This window comes from Terrapene carolina, unplaced genomic scaffold (assembly GCF_002925995.2).
Source record: "Terrapene carolina triunguis isolate 2854851 unplaced genomic scaffold, T_m_triunguis-2.0 Scaffold96, whole genome shotgun sequence".
NCBI lineage: Eukaryota > Metazoa > Chordata > Testudines > Emydidae > Terrapene > Terrapene triunguis.
The window spans coordinates 69,537,578-69,550,720 of NW_020664447.1; the positions used below are offsets into that span (position 1 = coordinate 69,537,578).

Sequence of the window (13,143 nt, forward strand, 5' to 3'; positions counted from 1 at the left end):
TCTGCCAAAAGGCAGAGGACGTGCTTTCTCACCTCCCTCTTTTTCTCCAGGGTGTAGAAGAAGTGGGAGCTGCGATCCATCTCCCGCAGGAGACGGATGCGTGATCGAACAAAGGCACCCCAGGCCCGGAGATCGTCAAGAGCCCAGAGCTCCTCCTGCTTCTCCCGGCACACTCCACAGAGGAATGGATCCCCGAAGCTGGCGGCCAGACGCCTCTCCAGCTCTAAGACCTCCCGTTCCAACTGCTCTATTGCCACATCGCTCCGCCGGCTGGCACCCCGGGTGTAGCTATGGCAGAAGAGCCGGGCACGAACCTTTCCTACATCCCACCACCATTGCACTGAGGGAAAGGCCTGCCTCTGCCCACGCCAGGCCAGCCAGAACTCCCAGAAGGACGCCACGAAGCCCACATCTTCCAGCAAGCTGTTATTAAAGTGCCAATAGGCCAGCCCTGGCCTCTCTGGAGTAAGAGAGACCTTCACGGCCACCAAATGGTGGTCCGAGAACAGGGCCGGCTGGACGCTGGAGGAGTGGGCCCGTGAAAGATGGTGACGAGATAAATAAATGCGATCCAACCAGGAATGGCACAACCAATCTACCTCCACCTGGACATACGTAAAGGTGGAATCATCATCCGGGTGGTGGTCGCGCCAGATGTCCACTGGGAAGTGATGATCTATAATCTCCTGAAGGACGTCCGCGGTGGCCTGGCACTGGTTGGTCCCTGTGTGGTCCCGCTCCTTGAGGGTAGCGTTAAAATCCCCTCCCAAGACCAGACACTCGTGAGGATCTAGAGAGCTGAGGAAGGCGGACACCTGCTGGAAAAAATACACGCGCTCTGAGCCTGATGTCGGGGCATAGATGTTGATTAAGTTCAACGTCAGCCCCTCCACTGGGCCCGGAGGTGCAGCAGGCGACCCGGCACGACCTCAGCTGTCTCCAGCACCTCGGGCTGTAGGTCAGGGGAGAACAGGGTAGCCACCTGGCCCGACAAGCCGAAAGGTGGCTAAAACACACCCTGTCCCCCCACTCCAGCTGCCAGCTAGTTTCGGCAGCCAGATCCGTGTGGGTCTCCTGCAGGAAAATTACCGAGAACCCCCCTTCCCGAAGGAAGGAGAGCACCTGACACCTGTGGAGACCCACCCTACAGCCCCGGGTGTTCAAAGTGGCAAAGATGGTCGTTGGCATAAGTAGGGCTGGGGAAGATCCTCACGGGTAGGCACACTGGCAGTCCCCATTGGTCCCCGCAGGAAACTGTGACCGACCCTGAAAGCCATTAGGGAGTCACGGAAGCAGTGGGTCTGCTGGTAGGCCGCAGTGTCCTGCCTCCAGGTCCCTTTGCCCTCCCCTAAAATGGCCCTCATGGCCCGGAGGACAAGATGAAAGTCCCCCCAGCGCTGAAGAGCGAGCTGCACCCTATTTCTGGAACCATGGGTATCCAGTAAGAAAGAGCACAGCTCATCTCCCGGTACCTGAGGGGCAGGGGGCAGAGACTCCTGACCGTCCCCCGGTTGGGTCCCCATACTGGCCCCATGGCTTGACCCCAGCACAGGGGATTGCGGCGGAGGGAGAACTGCAGCCTCGGCTGGGCCAAGAGAGGGAAAAACAAAAACCCAGGGGCACTTGTAAAAGGAAAATGAGGCAACAGGAGAAGGGAAGGAAAGAGGGTGAAGGACAATAGCAGGGGCTGGAACAGGGTCGGGGCAGGACACAGACCAAGGACAGGGACAGGGTCGGGGCTGGGGTCAGGGACAAAATCAGGGGCCCGAGTGGCAAAGCCACCGGGACACGGCGCCCCTTGACAGGGCATGGTGGTTAGAAGGGCAGCAAGGGATTGGGGCGCCCCCACAGTGCTAGGCTCAGGTGCCTCGCTAAATGAAGCACCCATGATTACAGCACTGGGGGGGGGGGGCGCTAGGGCTGCCACCCCACTTCAGAGGGAAATGCACCCTTGGGCTCAGAGCCCAGCCGCTCTGCTTCAGCCGTCGCCACACTGGGCATGGTGGCCTCCGCCGGAGTACTAATTGCGGCCAGGCAGATGGTCAGGTCCCGGGGTGCCACCGAGGCAATAGCAGGGGCAACAGCCTGAGGCAGGGGAGAAGGGGGGGGGCAACAGATTACAATCGCCCTGACCGAGGCCCTCTAATAGGGGGGCATCCACCCCCTCAGTGGTAGGGGTCAAGCCCAGGGCCTTGATCTCATCAAAAATGGAGGAAAAGTCCTCACCTGCCTCTATGGGGTCCCCCTCAACAGTAGCCAGGGCAGTAGCCACCTCGGCGCTTACAGGGGGCACAGATGGCAAAGGGGCAGGGGGGGACACCTTCCAAGATCCCCTCAGGCTGACTCCAAGTGGTGAACATCAGCAGGGGAGACAACAGAAAACCCAGCACCAGCAACCCCCTTCATAGTTTTACAGGGGGTCACTTCCCTCTCGCCAACGGGAGGGGGGTGCTGGGCCCGCGCCCCCTGCTTACGGCTCCTCCCTTGCACAAGCTCCCAGTTCCCCGAGGAGGGGGGCTGGACAGCCGGGTCAGAACCAGGGTGTGAGGGTAATGACAGGAGGGTAAGGGAAGATGAGGGCAGAACAGCACGGAAAGGGACAGACTCCCCCTGGGGCAAGCCCCGCTCGATACCTGCCACCAGCCCTGCCACCCTCTCTTCCGCGGGCCCTGGTCTACTACCCACCACAACAGCGGGTCCCGCTCGCTCATCTAGGCACACTGGGGGGGCCTCCCCCGGGACCTGAGCAGAGTTGGCAACGGTCACAGATGGAGGAGGGGAGACCCCAGGGACCGGGCAATCAGGGCCGCCGGCGATGAAAGGGCCGACGCCCTTCCAGATATCGGGGGTCCCAGATGCCCCTCCAAGCCGGGCCAGGGGGCAGTCCCTCCAGACGTGCCCCGCGGCCTGGCGGAGAAAGCACCAGGCCTCCCCCGAAGAATAGTTATCCAGTATTGGGTCCCTTGATAGGGCACCAGAAAGGACCCCTCCAAAGCCCCTCCGTCACATGCTGCCGGCGGTACTTGAATCTGCACCTGCCGGCAGAACGATAAAACGTGGCGGAGGGCAGGGTCCTTGCAGCCCAATGGAAGGGGGCTGAGGACAGACAGGGTGGAGAGGAACAGCGAAAGGGCGACATTGGGGAGGAAGGGAGGAACAGAGGAAAACACCACCCGTACGCCCAGGTCCTCCAAAGCCTGAAGGGGGCCATGAATGCCCCCTACCGCCAAGCCCCTCTCCACCGCCTCCTGGGCAGTGGCCTCCGACACCAGGAAGAACACCACCTTCCCAAACATCTTAGAGGCCGCCACCATGGCCATGGGCCCCACCACCCGTGCCAGTGCCCGCACGTAGCTTTCCATGTGGGGCGAGGCCAACACCAGGAGGCAACGCACCCTGTGCTCCCTGGTGAGGGTGGAAAATGTTGTGTATTTGGTTGTCGTGGTAATAGAATCTTGTGTTGCTATAGCAACTGAGTTAGATTATTAGGGGATAGCCCAACCAGTTTTGGCTGGGTTTTAGTTAGTTCAATGTGTGGCAATAAATGGCTGCTTTTAAGGTTTACAGCTCTGTGTCTCCAGTGATTTCTTCCTAAAACTGTTGCCCCAAGGATATAACAACGTGGCGACGAGGATGGAATGTCTGTGCTGCCCCAGCAACAGAAGGAAGTAGAAGTTAAGGTACAAAAAACAAAACAAAACCTTTTTGCTGCTGGAAGGGGGTGAGAACTGGCTTGTTTGCACCAACTGTGCAAACTGAAACTAAAATCATGGCTACACTTACAGGGCCACTGGAACCTTTTGAGGAGACTATAGTGCAATGGCATGTATATACTGAGCGTTTTGAGCTTTTTGTTATTGCAAATGACATTACAGAAGAGAAGAAAGTGCCAATATTCTTAAGTGTTGTAGGGGCTAAGACCTACTCCCTGCTATGCGGCTTACTACACCCTGTTAAGCCAGAGACTAAATCTTACAGTGACATTGTGGAAATCCTGGGGTCCCATTTTTCTCCAAAACCATTGGTAATTGCTGAAAGATATAGGTTCCACAAAAGAGACCAGATAGAAGACGAAACAGTTGTACAATTTGTAGCAACTTTGAGAAAGCTTGCAGAACACTGTGAATTTAAGGAGATACTAAATGATGCCCTACATGACAGGTTAGTGTGCGGCCTGCACAGTGAAGCTATACGGAAGCACCTATTGAGAGAGGCTCAGCTTACCTTACAGAAGGCTGTTGACATTGCAGTCTCCATGGAACCGCCTACAAAGGAGGCGCAATACATCGGTGCATCCTGTAGGGTGCATAAAGTGTCAAGAATCTACCCACAAAACTGTGGGGAGTCAGGAATGTTACCGCTGTGGTAAGCCAGGTCACCATGCATCAGAATGCTGGTGTAAGGACCTGGTGTGTCGACACTGTGGCAAAAAGGGACACATTGAGTGTGCCTGTAAACAAAAGAAAAAGAGGCCTGTGGCCTGGCTGATCAAAAAGGGAAATCTGCATACCCTAGAGCAGGCCCAGGATGACCAAGGAGACACCTCATCACAAGAAGAGCCACTCCACGTTTTGTCTTTGGCAGTGGGCTCACATGTTGGACAGCAAACCTATACGCATGGAACTGGACACCGGTGCAGCCGTCTCACTGGTCTCTGAGACTGTGTATAAAGAAAAGCTACAGCATCTTCCACTTAAAGCAACAAAAACAGTTCTGAAGACATATACAGGAGAAGCTGTGCCAATGTTGGGCACTACTGATGTTAAGGTGGAGCTCAATGGACAGGCTGCTAAATTGCCACTGTTTGTGGTGAGAGATAATTACCCAGCCTTAATGGGTAGGTCTTGGCTTAGGAAGATCCAGCTGAACTGGGCAGAAGTGCACCAAATGACTAAAGAAGAATCCAGTCTGCTCACTATACTAAGGAAACATGCTGCTGTTTTTGGAGAGGATCTGGGAAGTATGAAGGGAATCACTGTAACATTGAACATTAAACCTGACAGTCAACCAAAATATCTGAAAGCCAGAACTGTGCGTTATGCCATCAGGCCGAAGGTTGAAGCGGACTTGGAGCACCTGGTCACAAATGGAGTCCTAATACCAGTTACCCATAGCCCATGGGCAACTCCTATTGTTCCAATAGTGAAGAAAGATGGCTCTCTCCGGATTTGCAGTGATTTTAAAGTCACCGTCAACCCAGTGTTGTGTGCAAAGCAATGCCCGCTTCCCCCCATCGATGACCTCTTCGCGGGCCTGGCTGGGAGACAAAAGTTCAGTAAGATTCATCTGAGTCAAGCGTATTTACAGATGCACATCGATGAAAAGTCCCAAGAGCTGTTGACTATTGTGACGCATAAGGGGCTTTATCGATACTGTCGCCTACCCTTTGGAATAACGTCTGCTCCCGCCCTATTCCAGAGGGCTATGGACCAGATCTTGTGTGGCTTGCCAGGAGTCCAGTGCTATCTGGACGACATCCTGGTCACTGGAAGGAATGAGGAAGATCACCTACAGAATTTAGAGGCTACCCTACAAAGACTGGAAGAGTATGGTCTAGGAGTCCACAAAGACAAGTGTGAATTCTTCCAGCCCTCTGTTGAATATTTAGGACACATCATTGATGCTACAGGTCTTCGTAAGGCCCCTGCAAAAGTTAAGGCTATTGTGGAGGCTCCCCCACCTCGAAATGTTAGCCAGCTTCGCTCGTTTCTACGACTATTGAACTATTATGGAAAGTTCATCTCACAGTTAGCCACACTGCTAAAACCACTTCACGAACTCCTTGGGCAGAACAAGGCCTGGAAGTGGACTGAAGCCTGTGATGTTACATTTAACAAAGCTAAGGATGCATTGCTAAATTCTGAAGTTCTAATGCACTTTGATCCATCCTTACCCCTACAGTTGGCCTGCGATGCATCCCCTTATGGAGTGGGAGCAGTTGTATCACACATTATGCCTTCGGGAGAAGAGAGACCTATTGCTTTTGCTTCGCACACTCTAAGCAAAGCAGAAACTTACTATGCCCAAATCGAATGTGAGGCATTGGGAATCGTTTTAGGAATTCGCAAGTTTCATCAGTACCTGTTCGGACGGACGTTTACTTTTCTCACAGACCATAGACCCCTGACTTCAATTTTTGGACCCCACACAGGCATTCCTCCATTAGCTGCTAGTCGTATGCAACGTTGGGCATTGTTGCTTTCCGCACACACATATGAAATCAAATATCGGAAATCCACTCTGTACGGCAATGCGGATGGTCTCTCAAGGCTGCCTTTACCAGTCCAATGTCAAGATATTGCCCAGAAGGAAATCTTTTACTTTAAACAGGTAGAGAATACACCCATCACCGCTACTCAGGTAAAGAAGGCAACTTGAGTTGACCCAGTATTGTCCCAAGTTATGGACCTGGTGATGCATGGAACATCTCGACAAACCTCTCTGGTCTCACCCGACCTTGTTGGACCAGCTACATTCCGGTCACTGTGGAATAGTGTGCATGAAGGAAATTGCACAAAGCTATTTTTGGTGGCCTGGATTGGACAGTGCTATTGAAGAGAAGGCAAGAGCTTATACGTCATGTCAGGGTGTGAGGAATGCACCTCAGTGGGCACCCCTACACCCATGGGACTGGCCTGAAAACCCGTGGCAACATATTCACGTTGACTTCGCTGGCCCCCTTGAAGGAAGCATGTTCTTGGTGGTGGTAGATGCCCATTCTAAATGGCCAGAAGTCTCTGTAATGCAGACCACTACTGCAGAGAGTACTATCCAAAAACTACGAGGACTCTTTAGTCATTTCGGTCTGCCAGAACAACTTGTGAGTGACAATGGACCGCAGTTAGTCTCTCAGGAGTTTCAAAATTTTATGAAGGCAAATGGGATACACCACATCACTTCAGTACAATATCATCTATCCACCAATGGATTAGCTGAAAGATTTGTACAGACAATTAAACAAGCTTTGAAATTGGCAAGGGGACAATTATCCATTCAAAAGCATCTGGACACCGTCTTACTATCCTACAGAAACACACCTCATGCTATGACCAAAGCATCCCCGGCCTTTCTAACGATGGGACGACAGCTGCGCACTTGCTTTGATCTGCTGAAACCTTCTGAACCCCAACAAATTGTGCAACATCAGCAGCAAGATCAAGTCATCAGGCATGCACCCAGAGCAAAAGACTGAACCTTTAACCCAGGACAGCCAGTTTTGGCTTGGAATTATACTTCTGGAGCTAAATGGGTCCCTGCCACTGTCATCACTCAAACAGGGCCAGTTTCCTACACAGTCCGGACTGCAGAGGATCTCACCTGGCGGCAACATGTAGATCAGCTGCTGCCAGGTCATACCAGTCCTCAGGACACATCTTCAGTTGAGCTGTCTCACTTCCCCACTTCTGGTGAGACACCGAATCAAGAGTCACCTGTTCCTGACTTTTCCCCTCCATTACTGCCGGCGGCAGAGATACCCCTCTGCCCGGCACGAGCTGATACCACATCCTCACCCATTCGCCCTACGAACCCTGAGCCCATTGTCAGGCCCGCGCCCAAGACACTTTCGGGTGCAACAACACCAGAAGTCCGCTGTAATCCACCTAGAGACAGAAGGCCTCCTCAATGGCTGGATCTTTAGCTAGGGTGAACCCACGGTTACAGGGCAAAATAATCCCCGGGATTTAGCCAGAAATGGAGGCAGTCTACCCTCCTTCTCTAATTTAGTGTTTGTTTTATTCAGGGAACATTCTTATTAAGAAGGGAGGAATATGTTGTGTATTTGGTTGTCGTGGTAATAGAATCTTGTGTTGCTATGGCAACTGAGTTAGATTATTAGGGGATAGCCCAGCCAGTCTTGGCTGGTTTTTGGTTAGTTCAGTGTGTGGCAATAAATGGCTGCTTTCAAGGTTTACAGCTCTCTGTGTCTCCAGTGATTTCTTCCTAAAACTTTTGCCCCCAAGGATATAACAGAAAAGGGGCCCCGGCCACCGGGAATGGTATTCCAGGAGGCGGCCGGAGCAGACTGCAAGGCGGCAAGCGGAGAGGTCGCAGCTACCTGGGCTACGCCCTGGGGACCGAAGGAGCAGCACCTCCAGGGCTGGTGGAGGGAACAACGGGTCGGGGAAGAGAGGGAGCAGCGGCCGTCAGCAGGGCCACAGCAGAAGGAACCGCCGCCACAGGAGGTTTCGCCTTCTGGGCGGGACCCTTGCCCTTCTTTGTCCCCCCGCCCAGGTCCACCGGCCAAGGGAATGGTCTCAGAAGCGGGGAGGCAGAGGTCGTAGCAGCAGCAGCAGAGTCTTGGGAGTCCCTATCCATGCCCGCCATCGCCAGTGCCTCAGTGGCAGCGATGGCAGTCAAGGCAGCCATCACAATGGAAGGTGGGAAGGGAGACTAAAGGGGAGCTGCAGGGGAGTCCAGGGAAGTCCCACCCCCGAATCACCCACCACAGTAAGGGAGGGACAGTCACTTAGGGCAGGAAACAAAGGGAACGGAGGGAAGGGAGGGATGAAGGGGAGGGAAAGGGAGGAAGGGCGGGAAACTGTTACCACACCCCACCCGCTAGGCTGAAAGCAGGGTGGAGAGGCGCCAACAGAAAGGAAAACAAGGAAAACAACTCCCAGCACAGGATGAAGAAACCGGCTCCCCCAGCTGCACTAAGGAGGGGAGAACTAAAACAGTGAGCAGATTAACGAAAAAAAGGCGGGAATCTCAGGCACTCAAAATGGAATGTGGGCACGCAGGCAAAGAAGGTAAACCGGGAGGGGGGGCAAACAACAAGGGATCGGAATGAAGGGGGGGTCAGATCAAGTATGCCACAGGCGAGGAGCAAAAAACAGGGTGGGTTCAAAAGCAACCAAACCGAAAGGGAGGAAATGGGGCTGGCAACCATGCCTGCAATGCGGGACAAGGGCGGGGCAAACAACTAACCAAGGACCAACAAAGAAAGAAGCCCTGCAAAAAACAGAGCAGGGCAAAACAGAGCAAACAGAGTGGCTAGAAGGGGGCGGACAGGGAAGGCAGCAAAGGGAAAGGGGACAAACAGCTGCAAGAACAGGACAGTGGGCGAGGCAGAGGGGAAGGGAGCCCACCAGCCAAATGCAGCAGGGGAGGGAGGGCAAGTTCAAGGGAGCGGAGAGGGAATGTGCACCCACGTGCGCCCGAAAAACAAGTGCCTGCTCCCTGCGGCTACTGTCCCAAGATGGGAAAAAGGACAGAGCAAACTGCTGGGCTGGGGAGTGGAGAGCAGAGCCAGATAGTAATTGGGAAGGTGGAGGGGGTGGTGGCGACAATAGGGGAGTGGACAGACCAAGGGGAGGGCTCCACGCCACTCCCCCAGCTCCCCACTACAACGGCACCTACCACCACAGAAGCAAGGATGTTACAAACCCCCTCCACAAAACAGGGCCTCCTCCACTCCCTCCCCAGCTTCAGCAGCAGTAACAGGCTCTCCAGCAGCAGCAGCAAGGGCAGCAGCAACCCAGCCAGGGAAGGCCCCAAAAATGGTGGAAAAAGTGGAGCCTCGCACTCCCCTCTGAGGTCATACCAGCAGGGTCCTCCCCACAGAAGCAAGCGGGGCAACGGGCCAGCGGGACGGCCTCAAAGGACTGGAAGGCAGATAGATCAGCCTTCTGAATGAGCAGGTCCCTGTTCCCTGGATAGCCAAACAAAGGCTACTCCAGACCAATTAAGACACCTGATGCCAATTAACCAGTTAAGGCTGTTAGGCTAATGGAGACAACTGGAACCAATCAAGGTCCCACTTATACTGTTTAAAAGCTCTCCTTCCAGTGCCCTCTGGGGAGCTGAGGTGAAAGAAGTTGGAGGAGAGGAAGCGTTGCTGAACCTTGAGGTAAGGGTAAAGCTAGGAGAAGGGGACCATGGGGGAAGTGGCCCAGGGAATCAAGGCAGCATCAGTGGTGAAGGGAAAGCTGCCAACAGCTGCCACCATTAGGGTCCCTGGGTTGGAACCCAGAGTAGAGGGTGGGCCTGGATTCCCCCTGCCCTCCTACTTTACAGAGATCCACTAGAGAAGGGAAGCAGACTCGGTCCAGGCAGGAGACTGAGCGCAACAGAGATTAGGGTGACCAGATGTCCTGATTTTATATATAGGGACAGTCCTGATTTTTGGGTCTTTTTCTTATATAGGCTCCTATTATACCCCCACCCCGTGTCCTGATTTTTCACATTTACTGTCTGGTCACCCTAACAGAGACTGTGGGGTATTCCCCCTTCCCAACTCCCGCATTGGCTGGTGATGAAAGTAACTGAATAGGCTGTGACTCTTGCCACTACACTGAGAAAGAGAGATCACATTGGGGCCTTACTGAGTTTGAGGCCACTGAATCCCCCCAGAAGTGTGGGATCCATCAATACAGGCTTGGAACTTTGTCACAATACATACTGTTTTCCAAATAGTTAGATACATGTCTAATTTATATGAGGAGGAGGAGGAGGAGAAGACATCCCTTATGTAAGTGTGCATTCTGGGATGATATTATTTAGATGAAAAGTTCACAAAAATATTCTGTACAATTAAAGGACAACAAAGAACAGCAAATAACTAACAGATGTTTTCTCCTAGATGTAGTTTATACTGTAGTTCTTCAGGTTTGCAACTGAGTTACTTCCCTACCTCCAAACTGGGAATTGTCTGTCTTTTCCCACGAGGAGCTTCAAAGAACAGCTGCTCTTTAGCACCAGTGTTGACTTGTAAAAGCTTCCCTGTAAAATATATAAATTACATACCAGTATGTTAACACCAGTTAGGAAATTCAATTTCACTGAACAAATGTGCATTTGGAAATTTTCTGTTAATTTCCCACAAATTATAATTATTTGTTTCCACTTAATTCATTTTTTAAATTAATCATGCATTTAGTATTCAGTACTACTTGAGGGGAAAAAAAAGTTATTCTTCCATGTGTGAGACAAAGCAAGGATTTGTTTTCTTGGAAAAGAGATGCAACAGTACATTGCTCAGAAGGTAGAAATCAAACAATACATTACATGTAAGACATATAAGAATCTAGATAGAACTTTTATCTTACTTCATTAAATTGCCTTCTTTATAGGTGTCTAAATTAGGTATTTTTACCCACATAACATCAGCATCCTTAACTGAGGGAATGAATCTGCCTTTGGCATCATAAATTCACATTCTAGGTGTACCAGATAAAATAAAGCATAATCTGCATGTTTAGGTTAACAGAGAATATTACCCTTTGACTTCCAATGAAATTTAGGCTCCTACATGCTTAAATCACTTTTGAAAATAGGATTTAGGCTCTCTTGAAAACTTTACCTATAATCTAATTTTGCAGTTGTCATTTATATCCACAAATTATTACTTGCCTCTGATGTCCCAGTCCATGTGTGTTATGTAACTGGAGGCGCCCTTGCAGATTCCTACTCGCTTACTGCTCATTACATTGTAGATGTCTACAAAGCTGTCACATGATGCCACTGCTAAGTATTTTCCAGCACCTAAAATGAATTGGAACATAAGACATTTTTCAATCATTTCAGTGTTTTAAACCTTAGTGGATAAGCTATTGCCCTTTGACTTTTTGGATCTCAGTTAAATTCAATTTCCAGCTCTTTCTGAAATAGATGTGGTGATCCACAACCAACCCCTGAAGATTAGCATCTATATCACAAAATAACCAAAAATGTCATAGACCTTGTCTACACTTGTGGTGGCATGTAGGGTATGTGTAGCTACATGTGGCAGGAAAAGGCAGGCTGCATCCACACTCACTGCAGTGCATAACTACATGTGGCAGTGAAAGGCTCCAGATGCTCCCCACTGCTGGAGCCTTTCAATGTGGTGAAGAAAGGTTCTGGCAAGGAGAAGGCAATAAGACACTACACTGCTAAAAAGAGCAGTGTAGACAGGGCCCCAGAGAGGCACTGCTTGGGCATGTAGAGCACATGTGTAGGGTATATATATCTTAGGGTTCAGGCATGCACTCTACTTTACTCACCCAATCAGTGCCTCACTGTCTACACCAGTGGTTCTCAACCAGGGGTTCGCGTACCCCATGGGATACGCAGAAGTCTTCCAGGGGTTACATCAACTCATTAAGATATTTGCCTAGTTTTACAACAGGCTATATAAAAAGCACTAGCAATGTCACTACAAATTAAAATTTCATACAGACAATGGCTTGTTTATACTGTTACATTTCAGAGTATAGTACATAGATGTGCAATATTTATATTACAATTGATTTATTTTATAATTTTATGATAAAAATGAGAACATAAGCAATTTTTCAGTAATAGTGCATTAGGGCTTTCCTCCCCCTTGCTTGGTTCTTGTCAAGCAGACAGAAAGCAGAAGACCATAGTCCAAAGTGCAGGCAAAGTGATGTTTATTGGGTTAATCTAACAAGCATATCCATAGCTCTGTACACCGTAGAACTTTCCTTCTTCCCCTCCCCTTTCTTAGCAGGCATAATTATACCTGTAGTGCATGCCCTTGGTCCCAACCCTTACAATTTATGGTCGTGTTCCATTTTGGAGGGTCTTGAGTCTGAGGGCTTTGGTACCACCTCTTTTGTACCCCATGGGAGGCGGTAAGCAGTGAGGTTATGTTTCAGCCAGTGTCACCTTTTCTCTGTTTTTTTAGTATTTTTTTTTTATGCTTTTCCCCCTCATCCCATCTTGCCCCTCCTGACTGGTTGCTTGGCCTTGCCTTGATATAGGAGTCGAGGCAGTCTTCAAGGGTATGCTCGTATATTAAACTCCCACCATACCCAGCAACACTTTAACTCTCTTCCTTATCTCACCTCATTGTGCTATAAAGCCCATCTCTTTAGGCAGAAGTAAACAAAGTGTCTTTGTTCTTTGTTCACACATATTAGTATCAAAAATCAAACTCAAAATTCTATCCCAGGCTAAGAAACAGGCCTATATACTAACACTGTGCTGTGACACTTGTATTTTTATGTCTGATTTCGCAAGTAGTTTAAGTGAGGTGAAACTTGAGGTACGCAAGACAAATCAGACTCCTGAAAGAGGTACAGTAGTCTGGAAAGGTTGAGAGCCACTGGTCTACACCGCTAGTTATACCCCTCCCAGCTGGGTGTGCAGTGTTTGCACTCTACACCTGGTTGTAAGGCTAAACATTCCCATAGTCTG

At 50.6% G+C, this 13,143-nt stretch overlaps 1 protein-coding gene across 2 annotated transcripts in view; it reads right to left on the reverse strand.

Moving 5' to 3' along the window:
* Window positions 1–13,143, reverse strand: part of EML5 (EMAP like 5) — a 294,191-nt gene that overhangs the window by 87,832 nt on the left and 193,216 nt on the right. For both annotated transcript variants that reach the window (XM_026651428.1, XM_026651427.1), the window contains exons 23-24: window positions 11,353–11,484; window positions 10,634–10,722 (exon numbers count right to left, since the gene is read on the reverse strand). In XM_026651428.1, the coding sequence (XP_026507213.1) occupies window positions 10,634–10,722; window positions 11,353–11,484 (221 nt within the window). The remainder of the gene's footprint in view (window positions 1–10,633; window positions 10,723–11,352; window positions 11,485–13,143) is intronic.